The 19,968-nt window shown below is 43.9% G+C and overlaps 1 protein-coding gene and 2 long non-coding RNA genes across 5 annotated transcripts in view; 2 read left to right on the forward strand and 1 right to left on the reverse strand.

Annotated features, from left to right (window-relative positions):
• LOC148124756 (uncharacterized) overlaps positions 1-19,968 on the reverse strand; it is an 801,081-nt gene that overhangs the window by 41,597 nt on the left and 739,516 nt on the right. The window lies entirely within an intron of this gene.
• The window catches only part of LOC148124757 (uncharacterized), a 75,188-nt gene that overhangs the window by 40,531 nt on the left and 14,689 nt on the right, over positions 1-19,968 (forward strand). The gene's annotated exons all lie outside the window — the stretch shown is intronic.
• ZDHHC15 (zDHHC palmitoyltransferase 15) overlaps positions 1-19,968 on the forward strand; it is a 38,187-nt gene that overhangs the window by 654 nt on the left and 17,565 nt on the right. For 2 of the 3 annotated variants that reach the window (XR_015745032.1, XM_026703116.2), the window contains exons 2-10: positions 4,799-4,825; positions 6,038-6,132; positions 8,449-8,569; positions 9,854-9,923; positions 13,725-13,757; positions 15,516-15,636; positions 16,424-16,556; positions 17,948-18,074; positions 18,378-18,490. Coding sequence is in view for 2 of the 3 variants with exons in the window: in XM_026703116.2 (XP_026558901.1) it covers positions 4,799-4,825; positions 6,038-6,132; positions 8,449-8,569; positions 9,854-9,923; positions 13,725-13,757; positions 15,516-15,636; positions 16,424-16,556; positions 17,948-18,074; positions 18,378-18,490 (840 nt within the window). In the remaining variant the exon portion in view is untranslated. The remainder of the gene's footprint in view (positions 1-4,798; positions 4,826-6,037; positions 6,133-8,448; positions 8,570-9,853; positions 9,924-13,724; positions 13,758-15,515; positions 15,637-16,423; positions 16,557-17,947; positions 18,075-18,377; positions 18,491-19,968) is intronic. The other variant, XM_087940881.1, reaches the window with a different exon arrangement.

Below are 19,968 nucleotides of genomic sequence, written 5' to 3' on the forward strand. Positions count from 1 at the left end.
GGGTGGGCAAAATCGAGAAGGGAGCGAGGGGTGTTTTTTTTTAATGGGGATGGGTGCGGGGGTTTATCTCTCTGGGGCAGGGGGGTCCCCAAACCTGGCCACCTTTCTTTCTTTCTTTCTTTCTTTCTTTCTTTCTTTCTTTCTTTCTTTCTTTCTTGTTTATTTATTTATTTATTTTATTTGGTTTGTCAATTGCTTACAAGATAATAGGTGTAAGTAAAACCATAGTTATGAATACATGGATACATATAAGAAAAATAAAAGAAACAACAAGACAGGGACGGTAGGCATGTTGGTGCGCTTATGCACGCCCCCCTACAGGCCTCTTAGGAAAGGGGTGAGGTCAATAGTAGACAGTCTAAGGTTAAAGTTTTTGGGGTTTGGGGAATAAACCACAGAGTCAGGTAGAGTATTCCAGACATTGACCACTCTGTGGCTGAAGTCAGAGTGGTCATTTTAATCAAGATTGGAGCGGTTAAGCTTGAGCTTGTATCTATTCTTTGCTCTTGTTTTGTTGTGGTTGAAGCTGACAGGTAAGTCATTGCAATGTATGATTTTATATACCATACTTAAATCAGACTGAAGATGGCGTAATTCAAGGTTTTCTAGGTCTAGAATTTCAAGTCTGGTGGCATAAGGTCTTCTGCAACGAGTAGAGGAGTGGAGAACTCTCTTGTGAAATATTTCTGGACTTTCTCAACTCTGCTAATATCAGATACGTAATGTGTGTTCCAGACCGATGAGCTGTATTCAAGTATTGGTCTAGCAAATGTTTTGTAAGCTGTAGTTAGTAGTGTGATATTACCAGAGAAGAAGCTACGTAAGATTAGGTTAACAACTCTTAATGCCTTTTTGGCTGTGTAGTTACAGTGGGCTCCAGCACTTAGGTCATTAGAGATTACTATTCCAAGATCATTGACAGAGTTTGGATCATCAACAAGGTCTTGACTATTCAGCCTGTATTTTATTTTATTTTTTTTTTTTTTTTTGCCAATATGTAAGACAGAGCATTTGTTTGTTGAGATTTGAAATTGCCATTTGTTTGACCATTCTGATACATAGTCGAGGTCTTTTTGAAGGGTAGTATTGTCTGTGGTGTTGATTAGCTTTACATCAGCAATGAAGAGGACGCAGTTGCTCTTAATATGATCACAGAGGTCATTTATCTAGAGTATGAAAAGAGTTGGTCCTAGAACGCTGCCTTTGGGGACACCACTGTTGACAGGTACAGAATTTGATAGGACGCTCCCAATTTTGACCATTTGTTGTCTGTTTGACAGGAATGCTTCTATCCAGTTATGCAGGTGTCCACTTTTAAGACTTGTGGACTTCCAACTCCCAGAATTCTCCAGCTGATAAGAGTATATGATCATAGGGTTGGAAGGGACCTTGGAGGTCCTGTAGTCCAACCGCTGTTCAAGCCAGAGACCCTATACTGGGGGTCTCCAACCTTGGCCACTTTTAAGACATGTGGACTTCCAACTCCCAGAATTCCCCAGCCAGCAGAGCTCTGGGGCTTGCTTCCCCCACTAGAAGCAGGAAGAGGAGCTGGCGATCGGTCTAAAGAGCTTAAAGGGTGGGAATCATGAGCCTTTTATACATGCGTACATCCGGACTAGACTGTGGTGCTTCTCCACGTCCTGTTTGTGGGTAAATGCATATTTATTTATTTGATTTATTGATTTGATGGTCATGTTTATGTAGTGTATATCTGAGGTGGCGACCCTTTGAGAACTGCATGCAACGAAATTCCCTTTGAATGTATGCCAATTAGTGTACATTCCCAAAGTGACACTAAAGTTACTCTAAGTCTTTATGACTTGTTGAAGTCCACAAGACATAAAAGGGCCACGTTCTCCCCTCCCTTCTTGGCTTAAAGCCTCTCTGGGATCATTCAATTCGACGATGCTGCTCACCTGACCTTGTAACTTCCGCTTCCTTGAACCAACACAGGGGTTGTGCAGAGAGAACCAATATACACACAAAACCGGATTGCCCGGTTGGCGTATCAGGCTGCACTTAGTGCCTCCGATATGGTTTGGAGGAAGCGCTTCCAACGTCTTGTGAAAGCTGCACCTCAAAAGCAGCTCAGCTTTGTTTGTTGGTTTGTTTCCAGGAGAGCTTGGGGCGAAAAAAGGCGGCTGCTACTGCTTTAAAGCATCCCACTTACATTAAGGCACCGCTGCTCAAGCTCAGCAATTTTAAGCTCTGTGGACTTCAATTTCCAGAATTCCCCAGTCTGGCTGGAACCGAGTTGGTGGTATTTTGCAAAGTGCTGGCATTAGGGCCAAAGCATTTCTTCCCTGTTGTTTTCTGAAGTGCAGTTTGTTTAGGGTGGCGTATGAGCACAGGCAATCTGGGAGCTTTCTTACAACAATCTGCTAATGCAGCTCAGTGTAATTATAAAGAGCATTATACCGAGTGGGTGGATTAAATTTGATTAGAACTTTGTTAAAGCTACAGTACTTGGTGAATTTGGGGCAGGTTCCACTTGGTTCTTAGAAACTGGATTCTGCAGCATTTGGAAAGATTAAATCATGGCAACTGGACCAAAATTTATTAAACTGAGACGTTTCATTGCTCACCCAAGTAACTTCTACAGTCAAAATGACAAGTTAGGCAGAGAGTCGTTGGAATTAACTCTTGCCGTGCCAAATGCAGGGGCTTCTCCCCAAAATATATTGCAAATGTAAATGAAGACTCAATCATCCAGGCCAAAAGCATCTAAAAAGGTTAAATGATGGCAGCTGGACCAAAGTTTATTAAAACTTCTGGAGTCTGCAGTCTCTACTTTTAGATCTGACTGTGGGGTCCTTCAAGAGCCCTTCCTCCCTACGTTTCATCATTCAGGAGAGAAAAGATAGATACCCCTGACCCCTAATCCATTAGAAGCAAGTTCTCTAGCTGAGACATCTGCAACATAATTCCATCTTCTCTTGAGACTCATTCCTTTGCGTGACCTCCTAGATAGACTGGAGCAAAAATCAAAGTGGTGCTAAAGCTCTTAGTTTTAAAAAAATAGCTCACCCATTTACATAATGACCCTCCTAGGAGAATTGGGAGAGAAAGGAGACTGCAGAGACGGCTTGTCCCAGCAACCCGCCAAGTGCAGCCGAGGCCGGAAATCAAGGGTGGGTTTACTGGAGGGAGCTCTAAAGGTAGAAACATCCCTTTCTCTTCCAGACGTTGATGGTACCAGAGAAAACCAACAGTATCAACCATCCGTCAACCTTCATTTAAGGAGGGAACAGACTTGACTGTAAAACTGTTTCAAAGCAAGCGTGAGCCACTCCATTTACCTGGGAATTTAAAGCATCTGGTGGTTTGTTAATCCCATTGATTCAGTTAATTAAAACTGAGTTTGCAGATAGAAAATGGTTGAGTTTTAATTTGCCTCCAGGTCAGTCTTTCAGATTACATGTACAGGCACATACACACTGCCACAGAAAGGTTTGGCTTGCCATCCTGTTGGCAATGTGGGCAAGCCTGTGGTTTTCTTCAGGGTGGGGGGGTGTCTGCAGAGGGATTCTGCCTCTCGGCAGAAGTGACCCCTGTGATACTCCTGAGGGGTAAGACGAAGGTGCAGCAGTAAGATTGCCTCCCAGAAGATCTTGCATGAGGTGTAAGGACAAAAATGTATGTCAATGAAGTCCATCACATTCAGTGTTTTTAAAATATTGTAATCAATTAAATTTGTTAAAGAGATGCTGGCATCCAGGTTATTAAAGATGCTGGCCACTATTCTGTTCTGCTTAGTCCTTGGGGATCTTCTTCTCAGCCTAATGGTTGGGAGGAGAAGATGTGACCAAATCCACAATGAAAGAATCTGCAAGAAACAAAATATTTGTAAATGTACAGTGTTGTCTCCTTTTCTGGTTTAGAAGAAGGGTAAAGCCATTTTGCTTCAACTTGTTAGTGTATATATTGTGCTCACCTTCTTTTGAGGCGAGTAGGACTTTGAAAGCGGCTTTGATTGAGCATGGCAAGTGATTTTTGCAGTACTGCAGCTATGACACAGCCGGAAAAAAACAACAACAATTGGTTGTAGGCTGCTATCCCTCAGATGCTTCCCTTTTTTGGCCTGGAAAGATAAGCACTCTTGGAATGAATGGAAGCTCAGTCCAACTAAATGTGGGCAGGTGTGAATGTTGGTGTAAAAAGTGATTCACAGGTGAGCTTAAAGAAGCAGGCAGGCAAATGAGACGGAGCTAAGAAGGAGCAAAAGGTGGATGTCATCTATAGTTATTACTGCTATTCTTATTTATTAATATCCTATGCCAAGTATGGTAGCTAATTAAATCAACAGATGTAATCTTTTAAAAATCATCCAATTCAGATGGAAAAGACAGAAGGTCTTAACCTCATTCATAAAATTAGAAAAAGTGGAAGAGTAGAGTAGAACTTCCAAGGAAGGTTTTAGTAAATCTGCAGCAGATCAGCACCAGTTCCAAAGCCATTTATATTCTCCACAAAGCTCTCATCCTTTCCATGAATAAACTTGTTGAAAAAAAAAATCTTGCTTTAGTCTGGCAAGATTCTGTCTGTAGGCCAACAAGAAAGTAAGTACTCAGAAGTAACTCCACATGTCATTGTTTGGTTTTTGTGCCCTTTCAGTTATAAGGATAATAAAACAAGTGAATAAGTGACTATCAATGCAGTGGAATTAATAATACAATGATTTATGACCCATAAGGTGAAAATTAATTTCAGACACGGTCAGCATATATGTAATTGCAAGCATATTTCTTTGTGGAAACCATGATACGTCATTTGAAGATGTCCTTATTTTCTCTTTCAGTGACTCTGACGAACTCTGTAGAAAAAGGTAGGTGGATATTTATTATATCTGATCTTTATACTTCGTTCTGCTCTAGATGTCTTTGCAGTCACCTACTATGATAATCCTCTAGGATTATCCCAGAGAGATAGAAAGGACTCATTGATGGGAGTCTTCTACCCGAGGTGTGGTTGAGGCTCATAGAAATGCAAAATGTCCCCAGGCCCTGCCTGAAATAAGACCTTGGAAGCCCCCATCGCTTGTGGATGGATGGATGTAGGAGGATCTAAGTTGCACTCAACTAATTAAGGCAGAGGTTCTCCAAACTTGGCAACTTTAAGGCTTGTGGACTTCAACTCCCAGAAGTCTTAAAGTTGCCAAGTTTGGGGACCCCTGAATTAAGGGGACATGCAAGGGAGAAGCTGGGCCTTGGTGATCCAGTTTCAAATTGCTTGCTTAGCCAGGAAGTTTGAGTGAGTGATTGATTGATTATTTATTTATGAATTGTTTTGTTTTGTTTAATGTATTGGCTACCGTCTTACTGCAGGGTAGCTCTGGGCAGCTTACGCCAAAGTTCAGCTCCCCGTTTAGATTGAGACTCTAAGCAGTTGTGGGCTTGGGAAGGGGCTTAGATTTCTCTCCTCCATTGTCCGTTTCTTGATGGAATCCATCTCCTTCCCCTCCCTGCCCCCCCAGCAATTTGTGTTTGAAAGGGATCTCAAACCGTGCATTTCTTTTTTGTATCCCTGGCCAGTTGAAGAAATCATAATGTAGGGAGGAATGTATCTTGCTTCCTCGTGGGATGACCGTGTTTCCCCCCCGAAGCGTCTCACCTCCCTTCATAAGCATTTTTTCTTCTGTTCAATCATGTCTGATTCCTGGAGATTGCCTGCAGAAGTCTCTGCTATTTTCTTGGCAAGTTTTTTTTCCCCCAGAAATGGTTTTCCATGGCCTCCTGTGTTGGGCTGAGAGAAAGTGACTAGCCCAGCTGATTGGGGGCCTAAGGTAGGAGTAGGACCCATGTCCTTCCCTTTCCTAGCCCGAGGACTTCACTATTGTTGCTTGGAATCACGTGATGGGCGGCATATAAATTCAAATAAATAAAATAAACCCATACTCCACATTGATCCTTCCAGTCTTAAGCATAGAGGCGCTTTGAGAGAAGCTGCCTGTTGTGAAAGTCAAGGATATTATTAACGGATTAGGAGCAAAAAGGGCATTTCTGCTTCCTTGGTTAATACTTTCCTTCTTCTTCTTTAGTGGCCTACCTCACCGTATTCCATATCATCTTTGTATTCTTCATATGGACGTATTGGATGTCTATATTTACTCCTCCACTTCAACCGGACAAAAAGGTAAAAAAACTCTGGACTTTTATAAAAGGAATTAACCGATCTTCCCCCACCTGGGTGCCTTCCAGAAGTGTGACCTTCAACCCCCAAATTAGAGTTGATTCAGATGTCTGGAGAGAATGTAGTCTGGAGGGAGAAGGCTGAAATAAAGAGAGAAGCTAGAACAGAAATGGTGTGGACACCCTCAAGAATAAATAGGCCGTGTCATCATAACTGTAGATCTGCTCTCACGGTCAGAAAGCAAGTGGATCAGTCTGGGGGCAGTTACAATTACAGTGGTACCTCGGTACTCATCATTAATTGGTTCCAGGAGGTGCTATGAGTACTAAAAATAATGAGTACCAGATAGGTTTTTCCCATAAGAAATAATGTAGCGAATCAGAAGGTAGCCAACACTGACAATGCATCGAATACCAAACAAACAATGAGTACCGGGACAAAAATGCTCATGTCAAAATGGGTTGACTACCAAATTCAATGAGCTTCAAAGCAGTTGAGTGCCGCCACTGTGTAAAGCATGGGGGGCTAGATCCTGAGATAAATCAAATATAAATCAATTGGGGTCTTTGGCCAGCCTTTACATTAAAAAGAGAGAAATAGTTTAAGACAGCAATTTGTTATTGAGGAAGGGAAAAAATAATAGGACAATAAAACATATCTAATTAAAAAATTCTATGCGACTGTATTACTTAGTGCAGGTGTTTGGCCACCTGATACATGGGTATGGGGTTAGCATCTCTTTAAAAAAATTATAAACACGAACAGTCTTGTATTGGGAGATGCTTGGGGTGATCAGAGCAGGTCTGGGGGGGTCATAGAAAGGGCACCACATGAGGGCAGGAGGGAGAGTTTCTACTCCCCAGATCCACAGGGGCAAAGTCTCTGTGAATAAGAAGTTTGTGAAATCTTCCCCACCAGGAGAGCTGATGGGAGGGCAGAAATAATCATAAGGGCTTCAGTTTTTGCTATATTTTAATTGTGAAATCAGCCATCTTGGTGGCATGGTGGTGCAGTGGTTAGAATGTAGTATTGCAGGCTGAGTCACTGCTCACTGCCAGGGGTTCAATCCTGACCGGCTCCAGGTTGACTCAGCCTTCCATCTTTCTGAGGTTGGTAAAATGAGGACCCAGATTGCAGGGGGCAAGAGGCTGACTCTTTAAACCGCTTCGAGACTTTAAAAGTAAAGCGCTGTGAAGCGGTATCTAAGTCTAAGTGCCATCTGGGTAACAAAAGGAGGAGCTGCCTGGTGGACACCAATAATTGGCCTTTCACGAGATTCTAGCTGAGGGAAGTGGGCAGAGAAGTTGAATGTGTTCCTACTCACCAGTGGTGGGATTCAAAACTTTTTACTACCGGTTCTCTGGGCCTGGCTTGGTGGGTGTGGTTTGGTGGGTGTGGCCACATGACTGGGTGGGCATGGCCTTTTTTTTTTGCAGCGACCCCACCCCCACCCTTTTGGGGGGGCCTTCTGGGCCTTAGGCAAGCCTCCTGGGGGGCCATTTTTGCTCCCAGAAGTTTCCCCTGGGGCTCAGGAAGGCAAGAGAGGGGGGCGTTCACCCCTCCATTTTTTGCCTTCCTGGGCCTCAGGTGACCCTCCTGGGGGAAGCAGTAACCCAGCTAGGGAAATCCTGGCACAGCTGATCGTATGAACAGTTGATTGTTGGGAGGAAAAAAAAAGAAAAGAAATACCTTAAGGGGCGAGTGTCAGGCGGGCGGGGCAAACGAGCCAGTGGCGACTAGGCGATCGGGACGGGGGCGTGGCCAGCCAGAGCTTACTACGGGTTCAGCGACCCTTGCCAAATCCTTGCTACTGGTTCGCTTGAACCGGTTCAAACTGGCTGAATACCATCACTGCTACTCACTCTTCTCACCTGACGCTGAATCTTCATTTATTATGTTGCCTGGTGTTCTCTGTCAGTGATGGAAGGTGGCTTCTTTTTTGGACACCTGAAGCCCACCTGTGCCTCTGGCCACCTCCATTCCTAATGTCAGACTTGCCACCACTTGAACCTCGAAGTAGGTGAACAACAATCCTTGGCTCCATTTGTTGAGAAAAGGTATACTTTTATTTAGAAGTCAAGCGTATAGCGGAACTGAGAATCGTGGGCCAAAAAATCCCTTTGTTCAACTTTTCCCTCCCTTAACTGCCCCCCCACTGCTGATTCCCCCCCAGGACCGATCAGGTTCAGGCAAGATGTTTCTGGAGTGGCCACTTCAAAGGCCGCCGGCTCAGGAATTCTGGGGACTGAAGTCCCCAGGTCATAAAGAGGCCCCTGTTCTACAACTGTGTGTGTTCCCCTCGTTTTCTCCTACTTCCAGTTCCACATGTCATATGCCGACAAGGAGCGCTATGAGAACGAAGAAAGGCCCGAGGGCCAAAGGCAGATCCTCCTAGAGATGGCCCGGAAGTTGCCAGTTTGCACAAGAACAGGGAATGGCGGTGAGTTTCCAAGTTGGTTTGGGCAAGCAACCCAGACTGACACCCCCCCACCCCCCCATTTTGTGGGGGAACTTTGGGCGAGACGAAGAGCATCATCAAAACCAGTGATGACAAAATGTCTGGCTTTTGTATTTAAAGGCGAAGGACCGATAAGGCCAGGGGTGGGCAACTATGGCCCTTTTATGACTTGTGGACTTCAACTCCCAGAATTCCTGAGCAAGCCATGCTAGCTCGGGAATTTTGGGAGTCGAAGTCCACAAGTCATAAAGGGGCCATAGTTGCCCACCTCTGGATAAGGCATTCATTCATTCATTCATTCCAGCTCTTAAAACCAAAATGCAGGCCTTGTGACATCATTACAACCTTTTCCCTGGCAGATTTTAGCATTTTCACCTCAGCTGAAATCTACACTGTGATTTCTAGATGCCAGTTGGGATTGTAAAACTGGAGGTGGGGTGAATTCAGATCTGGGGAAATAGCCCCTTCTGGCTGCTAATTCTGCAAGCTCTAATCCAAAATATATCTGGAGGGCACAAGATTGAGAAAAGCTGACCTAATTATTGCTCCTCCCCCCCACATGGAATGTAAAGGTGTCCCCTATTGAATGCACTGGGTTTGTTTTTTTTTCTGATTCTTGTTCCTGATTTCACAGGAGTGGATGATGAATAGCAGTGTTCATATCCAGGATGAGCATGCTACAGTTCAGTGGTAAATTTATGGAAAATCAGCATCATAATTTGCCATTTGTATTCAGCAGGGACTAATAAATCATCAGAGAAGCTTTATATAAAATATATGATAGAAGCCCCTGAAAAGCTTGGCCAGAAAAGTTGGAGGAATTGGACTCACTCCGATATGGGAAATTGACCAAGCATCCTAGAAAAAGGAAGCATTAAATAACTTCTGTCGTCAAGAAAGGACTTTGTCCATAAAGTCATCAGTTCAGCTGGAATGAATCACGTGTCCCTACACCATAATCTCTCTCCCGTAGCATTCAGCCACCTAGGAAGTAGTTTTATATAAGGCATCGCCTATCTTCAAAATAGCCCTCAAATCTTGCCTTAGTCCTACGTTTCTCAAAGTTGGCAGCTTTAAGATGTATGGACTTCAACTCCCAGAATTCCCCATGCTAGCTGGGAATTCTGGGAGTTGAAGTTTACACACCTTAAAAACGTTGCCAAGGTTGCAAAAGATGCCTTGGTCTTTCTAGGAACAAGTTTATGAGACAGAATTTGCACTCGTGATGATGATTAATTGGGGGCATTTTTGTTGTGTTCTTTCCAGCCATTCGATTCTGTGACAGATGTCAGCTCATCAAACCTGACCGTTGTCACCATTGCTCAGTTTGCGCTGTGTAAGTTTACTCTTTTCATCCATAACCAATGCAGCTTGAAGGTTAGCTCAACACTTACACAGGATGCTGTTGGCTGGACGCCTAGAAAGAAATAGTTTTGCTTGCTTTAGCTGTGGTGGCGCAGTGATTAGGGTGCAGGACTGCAAGCTACTTCTGCTGCCTGCAATTCAGCAGTTCGAATCTCACCAGGCTCAAGGTTGATTCAGCCTTCCATATCTCCAAGGTGGGTAAAACGAGGACCCAGAAAGAGGCTGACTCTGTAAATCGCATAGAGACCAGGGCTGCAAAGGACTGTGAAGCGGTATATAAGTCTTAAGTGTTATTGCTCTTGATTGCACAACTTGACCTATATCAATTCCCACCCCACCCCAGGGACCTGTCCTCTGTCTGTGTATCCGTCTGTCCTGCCTCCCTTCTCTCATCTCTCTCTCATCCATCCATCCACCCATCCATTTCTATCATTTCTCTCTCTCTCCCCGCCCCACCTATCAACCTTTGTGCACACATACTCTGAAGATTTTAATTACAACAGTAAAAGCAAATATAAACTAAACTCAGAGGGAGAGAAAGTATAAAGAAAAAAATAAGTACAAAAAAGAAAGAGAAAAGAGATAAAAGAAATGCATGAAGCACTGACTTTGGCTGTATTAGAAATCATTAATGTCATGTATTGCTAAGTTAACTTTTTAAATTTCCATACAATTCAAGGAAGAGGACTTAAAATAAAAAGAAAGAACAGAGAGAGAGAAGGGGAGAAGCTATGTTGGCTAAACGTTCCAGTGTTATTCTTACCTTGGAGATTTTTCAGGGTTAAAAGGTATAGTTGGACAGCCTGTTTATAATGAAATGCATTGGAGCAATGAAGCGATCTCTTTTCTCTTTTTGAAAACGACAAAGGCCATCCGTGAGTTGGATCTGGCTTTGGCTGACTGACTGGAAGGCAGGGCTCGTTTGCAAGAGGACAGGCAAAAAACATGGTCATCGGCTGGGTTGTGCCTTGACTTGTTAGCTGATGTTAGCACGGATGCAAAGTTAATGACATGCCAGCTTGCGAGGGTTGCCAAATTACAGGTTTGGTTTCATTTGCCTGAAATAGGAAGCAGTTTGTTCTTTCCCAGGAGCAAAACGCCAGTCACTGTGATGGGCGAGGAATGTGTACAAAGAGAGCTTTATGCCACAAATCCCCTGGGAGCTCTCATATAGGTGGTGTCTGCTGCCAGGTTCACCAGTTTGAGCCTCCTAATCTATCAGAAATGGTGTAGGGTCTCCTGCTTGGGTAGCGGGTTGGACTAGATGACCTACAAGGTCCCTTCCAACTCTGTTTAATCTGTAATGTCTGCCAGCCTTGCCAGGTAGAGCAGAGAGGAAACACGAATAGATAAGCGAATTCTACTTTATTGTACAGCTGCATTAACAGAATCTTGCAAGTCTGAAAGGACAATTCTCCTGCTGTTACTTTTATACAGGCAGCCCTTGACTTAAAAACAGTTCATTTAGTGACCGGTCAACGTTACAACGGCACTGATGACTTATAACTGTTTTTCACACTTAATGACTGTTGTAGCATCCCCATGGTCATCTGGTGCTTGACGACTGACTCATATTTATGACAGTTGCTGTGTCCCGGGGTCATGGGATCCCCTTTTGAGACCTTCTGATGAGTAAAGTCAATTAGTAACAGCCATGTAACAATTAGTCAATTAGTAACAGTAACATTTAAGAACTGCAGAGTTTCACTTAACAAATGGGACCAGAAAAGTTGTAAAATGGGGCAAAACTCCTTAGCAAATTTCTCACTTAACACCTGGAATTTAGTCTCTTAATATAAGGATGGTCCTTTCTGAGCCTGTTTCCCCATCCATTATGCAGCTGTGAGACCCTCCTTATGTTAACAGACTACCACAATTGAGCCCAAAATTGTGGGTTCTCTGAGGTGGATCTCTTCACCCAATCTTCACCCAGGCTCATTCAGGCTGTCAGGATTCCAGCAATTGCCCTAATTAAATCATGATTCTCAAGCCAAACTTCAAAACGCTTCAAAGGATTCATTAGAGGCAACATACTGGCCCTGCCCCGTATGAAGCCAACTCTGGCCTACGTAATTCACAGTCCCCTGTGACCCTGTTTCCCCTCACTTCCCCCCTGGGTGTCTCATAAATCAGACTCTCCAGTTGAGCACCTTCACAGGCTGGGTGTCATCATTCACGTTCTCCAATTAAATATATTCCCGGGCAAAAGCTCTGGTAGTTCAGTTACAGTCTTTTAAAGAGAAGAGTTGGAATGTACTTTCGCTTCCAAACTGCTGCACTGCTCTTCCAGATTTCCTCCCACCCTCTTTTTTTTATGGCAACTACTAAAACAGGCACAGGAATGTTTGATGAGTTGGCACAGGCATCCTGTCACTTGTCCCTAGGTGAGACTCTGGTCCTGCCTCTCATTTGCAGAAGATCTTCCGGGTCTTAGTCAAATTATTGAGTGAGAAAATGCTGGAAACCTACCCACATTTCGATGAGTAAGACGACTATTAGGATATTATCCTGCTGTGTTGGCCAGTCAGAAGGCAGATTCCCCCATCTCACCCCAAGCCAAGCCAAGCCAACCCAACCCAACTGTGAATTGGCAGTGGGATTGTTGGGCTGAGAAACGCAGAGGACAGGAGAAACGGTGATGTTCGAAGGACCACAGGCAAGGTTGACTCTCTTTGAAAAATTAGCCTAATGTTGGGCTTTTGCTTAGGAAATGTTTGGGTTCCCTGATGAAATTGACCCCCTTGCAACACCCAGAGGGCCCTCTTCCCTGTTCATCCTGCCTCGTCATCTTTTGCGATTTTATAAACAAGCCGTCTACTTTTGCAGACACGTAATTTCAGTTATTATTATTACAGCCTTGTTTTTGTCCAGCACCTTCTTTTTAGCTGTGTTGCTTCTGGCAGGGAGGTTCAGGTAGAGAGAGAAATATATACTTGTTGGGGAGGGCAAAATCTCCAGGCTGACTTTGAACTGAAGGTGGCAACAGTTAACAAAGAAAATGGATGTGCTTGGCGTTGCATAGAATTTTTGTGGTAGTTTGTTTTTATCTGTAGGTTATTGAGGGAGTATTAAAGTAGAGTAGAGTTAGAATAGAAATAGAAATAGATTAGAATAGAATAGAATAGAATAGAATAGAATAGAATAGAATAGAATAGAATAGAATAGAATAGAATAGAATAGAATAGAGAATATACTTTATTGGCCAAGTGTGATTGGAATTTGTCTCTAAGCTCTCAGTGTACATATCAGCAACAAAGTGATAGATCATATATCATATACATCGCAGATATAATCATTAATCATAATATACAACAATATGATAAATCATAGATAGGAGGTAGTAGAGAAGATAGGGAAGATAATATCAATACAGCCCTACTACATGGGTAAATGAAGTTTATATTTTCACTGTCGGCAATGTTTGCCTGATACCCGGAGCAATTTTCTGCAAAGCTTTAAATCTAAACAAACACCTGATTCATTCAACTGCTGGTAGCAAACACAGAATCCCTTTTTCAAAGGATAATCAAGACCTCAGAAACCGCAACCGTGCCCTGTGATGTACGTGCAATAACAGAAACACAAGGGGGCATCATGACCAAAGAGACTTCCTGGGAAATGAAATTGCAACCTGGAAATTTTATCGTTCACTAATAAATGACATCACCCTTAAAAAAAAAAAAAGCAGAATCCTGGATCTAGACAAGAACAAAGTCTGTGGTTTCTACTTCTTTTCTGTGGTTCCTGACATTTTTTGTCTTTTTTTTAATAGATGTGTGTTAAAAATGGACCATCACTGCCCATGGTAAGGACTTTTGACCACCATTTCATAAATCCATCCCATAAACATTGAAGTGTTTCAGGGACAGAAGTATATCAATTTCTGAAATTGACCGGCTCATTCCACCAACACTGCTTAAAATTCAGAACTCCAACTTTGGTTCTGCTACTCCAATAAACATTCATGCGAAACAGTGCGCGCCCCAAATTGTTATGCATAGAAAAGTATGGGAAAAAATGTGCCATGAATCCATTGTGCACCATGCATGCGAAATGGCATTCTTGATGCAACACCTTGCATCCTTTCACCATTGACTTGGGAAATATTGACCCAATGCATTTGCGCTTTTGAACTACCTGCCAGAAGAAAACGGAACATCACACTGGTGGGGTTACACTATTTCTGTTTCTGCTACTCAGAAAGAAGGACTGGGTGTTATATCTCAAGTATAAAAGCGCATTATTAATTCTTGTCCATCCCAAATCTGGAAAGGAGATTCAGAATCTCATATTCTATTAACAGGAATTCTCATTGTGCCTCTCTTGGGTGCAGGTTCTCCTTACCTTGGTATATTTCCCCCAATATGTTTTGGGGGAATTCCACCAATGCATAGTAAATGGAACCATGCAATTGTGCCAGGTGTGTTCCAACTACCTGGCTTTATTTCTTTGACCTTACTCTCCACAAAAATGGAGACACAGAAGTAAGTTTGAACTAGCAGGTTTTTTTTAAAAAAAATAGAAAAAACAATCTAAAATATGCCAAAGAGGACTATCATAGACTTGGGCGTTGTTATGAAGAGAAAATAGCATTTTCATGCATTGGTTTTTTAGGTTTGAATTTTAGGGCGATTTTTCTCAACTTTAGCAACTTTAAGATGTGTGGACTTCAACTCCCAGAATTCCCCAGCCAGCAAAGTTGAGAAACACTGCCATAGAGCTAAGCAAGATCTGCCTCTCAAATATTGTTCATTCTCTGGAGCTTGGCAGAAAGTTATGATTCTAAAGCCATGTCTGTCGACCTTGGCAAATACAAAATGTGTGTACTGCAATTCCCCAGAACGCTGGGAGTTCTGGGAGTTTGGAAATCCACACATGTTAAAAGTTGCTAAGGTTGAGAAACACAGATTTAGAGATTTCAGATGCTTTCCAAGTTGGAGAGAGTTACAATAAGAAAAAATGTAGTTATATGAATGACTAGATTAAACATGCAGCAAGAATTACTCGATGAAGGCTGGAATGAAATGAATATTTACAAATTACTGGAAGGAGAAAAGCAGATCTTAATCATGAAAAAGGGACATGAAGAAGAAAAAAATTAAACACTTGTATATAAGCTGGACACTCTAGCCCTGGTCTCTGTGCAGTGATACAGAAATTAAAATTATGTTTGAGTCTTTCATTTTTGGACACTTCATATCCAGGAGGAAGAAGAATCCAAAGCCTTATTAGGGAAGACAATTGCTATCCCGGTTTTCTTAAGCAAGGGCTAAAATGCAGTAAAACAAAGATGTCAGACTAACCGTACCCCAATTTGGAGGGCAATATAAGCCTTGATCTGAAGTCAAGTGGGGGGGGGCTGGAGGGAAGGAGGGCATTAGGTGGGCTGGGACTGTCCCCATGGACTGGGGTGCGCGGGGACTCTTCGCTGGGCTGGAGGTGGACATTTGGCTGCACCAGAATCCCGAGTGCTCATTGCTGATTTTGCTTTTCATAGCATCGTTTCTCCAAATGTATTTTGATTCCACCTTCCTTCCTTACTGTCGCCACTTTTCTCCTCCAGGGTGAACAACTGCATCGGCTTTTCTAACTACAAGTTCTTCCTACTGTTTTTAGCCTATTCTCTGTTGTACTGCACGTTTATTGCAACGACGGTCTTCAAGTATTTCATCAAATTCTGGACAGTAAGTTGGGGAGTCTGGCCACCGCTTACTTTCTGCATGTCCCTGGAGGCTGAAACCTTCTGGGGGTCAAAACCAGTCCCGGGGTGGCGGGGGGGTGGAAACACACCTCTTTCTGAACAGAAGAAAGTTGCCATTGTACAAGGCATTATTACAATCCTAATCTTTCAAAACTGGGGAAGTTCATTTCTATTTCACGCTAGTGTCCTTCCATTTATCATTAAAACATATAATAATGGATCATATTCCCCTCTCCTTCAGCTGTTTGGTCTTGCAGGCTGTATCGGTATTACAGAATTGGAAGGGACTTTGGAGGTCTTCTAGTCCAGCGGTCTCCAACCTTGGCAGCTTTAAGACTTTAAGAATATGGAAGAGTAGAGTAGAGTAGAAAAGAATAGAATGGAATGAAATAGAATAGAATAGAGAATAGAGTAGAGAATAGAGTAGAATATAGAAGAGTAGAGTAGAAAAGAATGGAATGGAATGGAATGGAATGGAATGGAATAGAATGCAGAAAACGAACAGAATAGATATTGGAATGAAGAGAGTAGAATAGAGTAGAATATAGAAGAGTAGAAAAAAATAGAGGAATGGAATGGAATGGAATGGAATGGAATAGAATAGAATAGAATAGAATAGAATAGAATAGAATAGAATAGAATAGAATAGAATAGAATAGGGCTGGTAGGGGCATTCCCTGGTCCTCCAAGGTCTGCCCAAGCCAGACTTGCAAATAAAGGACACGCCCATCTGTTTCGACCCTCCTACTTTCTCCCGCTTTTCTTTGCAGGTGGAGCCCACCAGTGGCCATTCCAGGTTCCACGTCCTCTTCCTTCTTTTTGTGGCAGTCATGTTTTGGGTCAGTCTGTTGTTCCTCTTTGGCTACCACTGCTGGCTCGTCAGTCAGAACAGATCGACTCTAGGTAAGGCGTTCACCGCTTCGGAAGGAAAGCTATGGGCGAGGCAGATTTGTGCCACAGCCCATTTTGGGGCGACCGAAAGCACGGATACACTTTCCAGAATCCAAGAATGGGATCCTGGAACCCTTGTGCACACATCTTTGGATTACTATTTGTTGGTTATTCATAGAATCACAGGGTCAGAAGGGATTTGGGGGGTCTTTTAGCCCAGCCAAGACGCCGAGGACATGAAACCCCCCCAGTGACGGAGCCTCCATGAACCCAGGAGGCCAATAGTCCCACAGACAAAGAGCTCTCACGGTCCAGAACCGAGGTTCTCAATCTCAACAACTTTTAAGATGTGTGGACTTGCAACTCCCAGAATTCCCCAGGGCTGCTTGAAGTTGTTAAGGTTGAGAAACATTGGTCAAAAACTCCTCCTTAATTCATCTTGTTCTTATTCCGCTAATATTTTTGTTTATGAAAAGGCATTTCCCAATTTTTTTATTACAATTAGGCAACTTAAGACCTGTTGGACCATCCTCATATCAACCTACAAATATTCTCCTTTATTAGTACCAATGGAACAGCTTGACTTCAGATGTTGTGGAGACAGGACAACCATTTGTCGGAAATGGCGTAGGGCAGTGGTGGCTAACCTTTTTGGGCTCCTGTGCCAAAAAAATGTGCGTGCGCTTGCACACTCGCACTCGCATGCCAGCACCCAGAAGGCAATGCCCCCCCACATCCCGTATGCATGCACACGCAATCCCCACCCACCCTGCCGCCCCCTTACCTGGACTGCACCTCACACCTGATTTTCGGCCTGTCTGAGGAAGGCTTCTGCAGGCTTTGCAGGCCGAAAACTAGCCCTGTTTCGTCATGTCCGGTATTTCCGGAAAAATAGGAAGTGATGAAACGGGCCTAGTTTTCGGCTTTCAAAGCCTGCAGAAGCCTTCCTCAAGCCTTTGGGAGGCCGAAAAAGGCCTCAAACCAGCCGAAAATCAGCTGTGAGGTGCGCGCATGCCCAGTGAGGTAAGTTTGCCTGCAGCTCACATGCCGGCACAAATGGCTCTGTGTGCCACCTGTGCCACGCGTGTCATAGGTTCGCCATCACGGCTATAGGATCTCCTGCTCAAGTAGAGGGTTGGACTAGAAGACCTTCAAGATCCCTTCCAAATCTATTGTTCTATGTTCCTGATCCTCCTTACCTTCAGTAGCCTGACATCTTAAAACGCGAGGTTGTCGAAACCCTGGCTCAGATTCCAGTTTGCTTGCTCGCCTCCCCTGGGCTGAAACCGCAGGAGGGTTGGAGGTGGCGACTGATTTCTAGCAGGTGCAGCCCCCCAAAAAAACCCCCTCTCTTATCGGGGTCCGCTTTCCAGCGCCTGAAACCGCCTTCTCTTTTGCTGCAGAGGCTTTCTCGGCTCCCGTGTTCTCCAGCGGCCCTGATAAAAACGGCTTCAACCTCGGCTTGGCCAGGAATTTCCAGCAGGTATTTGGGGAAGAGAAGAGACTCTGGTTATTCCCGGTGAAGTCCAGGTAAGTAGAAAGCGACCCACCCGCCAGCTGTGGAGATAGAATTCGAGTTCCCCTTCCCCCCCCCTCTCCCTTCGCCACAGAGGGAGGTTTGGGCCTGTGCAGGTGGGAGAGAACCCCCTCCCCCGCCCCCGAAGCTGTGGGCCAGCAGAAACCTGTCTGGGTGCTCTGCAAATCCGCCTTTTGATTTATAAAAAGAGCCAGAGAGAAGCTGGTTTGCTGCCCGGCTCTGCCATTTGCCATTTGCCTTTTCCTTCTCTCTGGGGTCCCCTCCCCCTCACCTCCGTGCCGCCTTTCTCTCCACAGCCAGGGAGATGGACACTCCTTCCCCATCCGAGCCCAGAGCGAAGCCCGGAATCCCCTGCTGGCAAACGAGGAGCAGTGGGAGGAAGACGGGATGGAAGATGGCAACCAGCAGAGTAAGGGAGGGCCAGCCTCGGAGGGGCTGCCATTTGAAATGCAGGGGGGAGGGCGTTGGTGCAGAGAGGAGGAGGGGGCCGTCATGGGGAAGGGGCTTGGGGGGGGGGCAAAGTGGAGAATTGAACACACGGATGAAAATGCTTCAAAACCCCATTGCGTGGGCCTCAAAGCAGCAGACTACGGGTGAAATTCTCTGTTTGCGTCTTTGTGTGTTGTGTTAGGATATAGGCAGAGTAACCCTTGTATAAAAAGGATATGCACAAGGAAAACGGTTTATGAAAACAGTTATGAAGAAATATACAGCCTCACAGAGTTGAACAAGTGGTATTAATGTTTACTTGAAGAAATAGCACAGTCCAATAAACGGTCCATGTCATACGTGTTTTTAACAGTCCAGAAATATCCAGTTATAAAATCTTCTTACCGGTTTCATGTCTTTTACAGCAGACAAACATCAAACCATAATACAGCCAATAACCTTCAATATCAACAGAATATCAAACTAAACAGGGTTAGTCAGTATCGGTCCGTGGTCAGTATCAAGAGAGATCATCAGTGAAAAAGAGAAAGAGAATTAAACCATGATCTATAGCTCCCTCTTATGCCAACTTGTAGCATAATTAACCAATCAGAACACAGCATCATACATTGCAGTATTCTTCCTTAAAGCTACAAACGTATATATGTGTAGTTTATATATTGTCAACCCAACTACGTTATTTACATATACATAACTTGTTGTCTGTGTGATGTTGCTGCAGATGTTGTGCTTTCCGATTTAGCTATCAAAAATAGAGGAGATTTCTCCTTTGGGTCCATTAAGTCAACCTTTCTCCGTCCCAGTGTTCCTCCTAGCTGGGGATTTCTGGGAATTGAAATCCACACTGTCAGTCCTGCCCCAACTTGGTCCCTTAAGCAAGAACGACCCTCGACTCCACTCGGTGTGAAAGGTTTACTTTACTAAAGGCCAAGTGGATTACAATACAGCAAAGCCAGGACTGGAGTTTGCGTGCCAAACTTCCCCAGCTAACTTTTCTCCGTTTGTCCCTTCCCATTGTTGATCCCTCATTGTCCAACCATAGTCAAATAAGATGTTGTGGGAAAGTAAGCGGTACGGAGGTACATGCCTTTCCCAGCTTTCTGACCTTGAAGTTGTGTCTCCAGGGATGATGAATCCTTAGCTTCCCCCCCGTCATCCAGCTCCCCCCCCCCCAATAATTCATGGCAGACTGGTAGCTAGCAAATGCAAAGCACAGGTATCAGGTTTCCAAGTGATGAAATCCATTCAAAAAGAAAGCAGCAAACGTTTATTTAGAATAGCATGAAATTGGCAAAGTCTGTTGTAATTCCGGATCTGACATAACCCGGAATTACACCACATAATATTGGAAGTTACCTCCAATAGAAGTAAATCAACATTGCCTGGTGTCATCAAACTCCACCTCCAGGTCTCAGCAGGGTCAGCTTTTGTTCCCAC

The sequence above is a fragment of the Pseudonaja textilis genome, chromosome 12 (assembly GCF_049901715.1).
Source record: "Pseudonaja textilis isolate UNSWEBS1 chromosome 12, rPseTex1.2, whole genome shotgun sequence".
Lineage (NCBI taxonomy): Eukaryota > Metazoa > Chordata > Lepidosauria > Squamata > Elapidae > Pseudonaja > Pseudonaja textilis.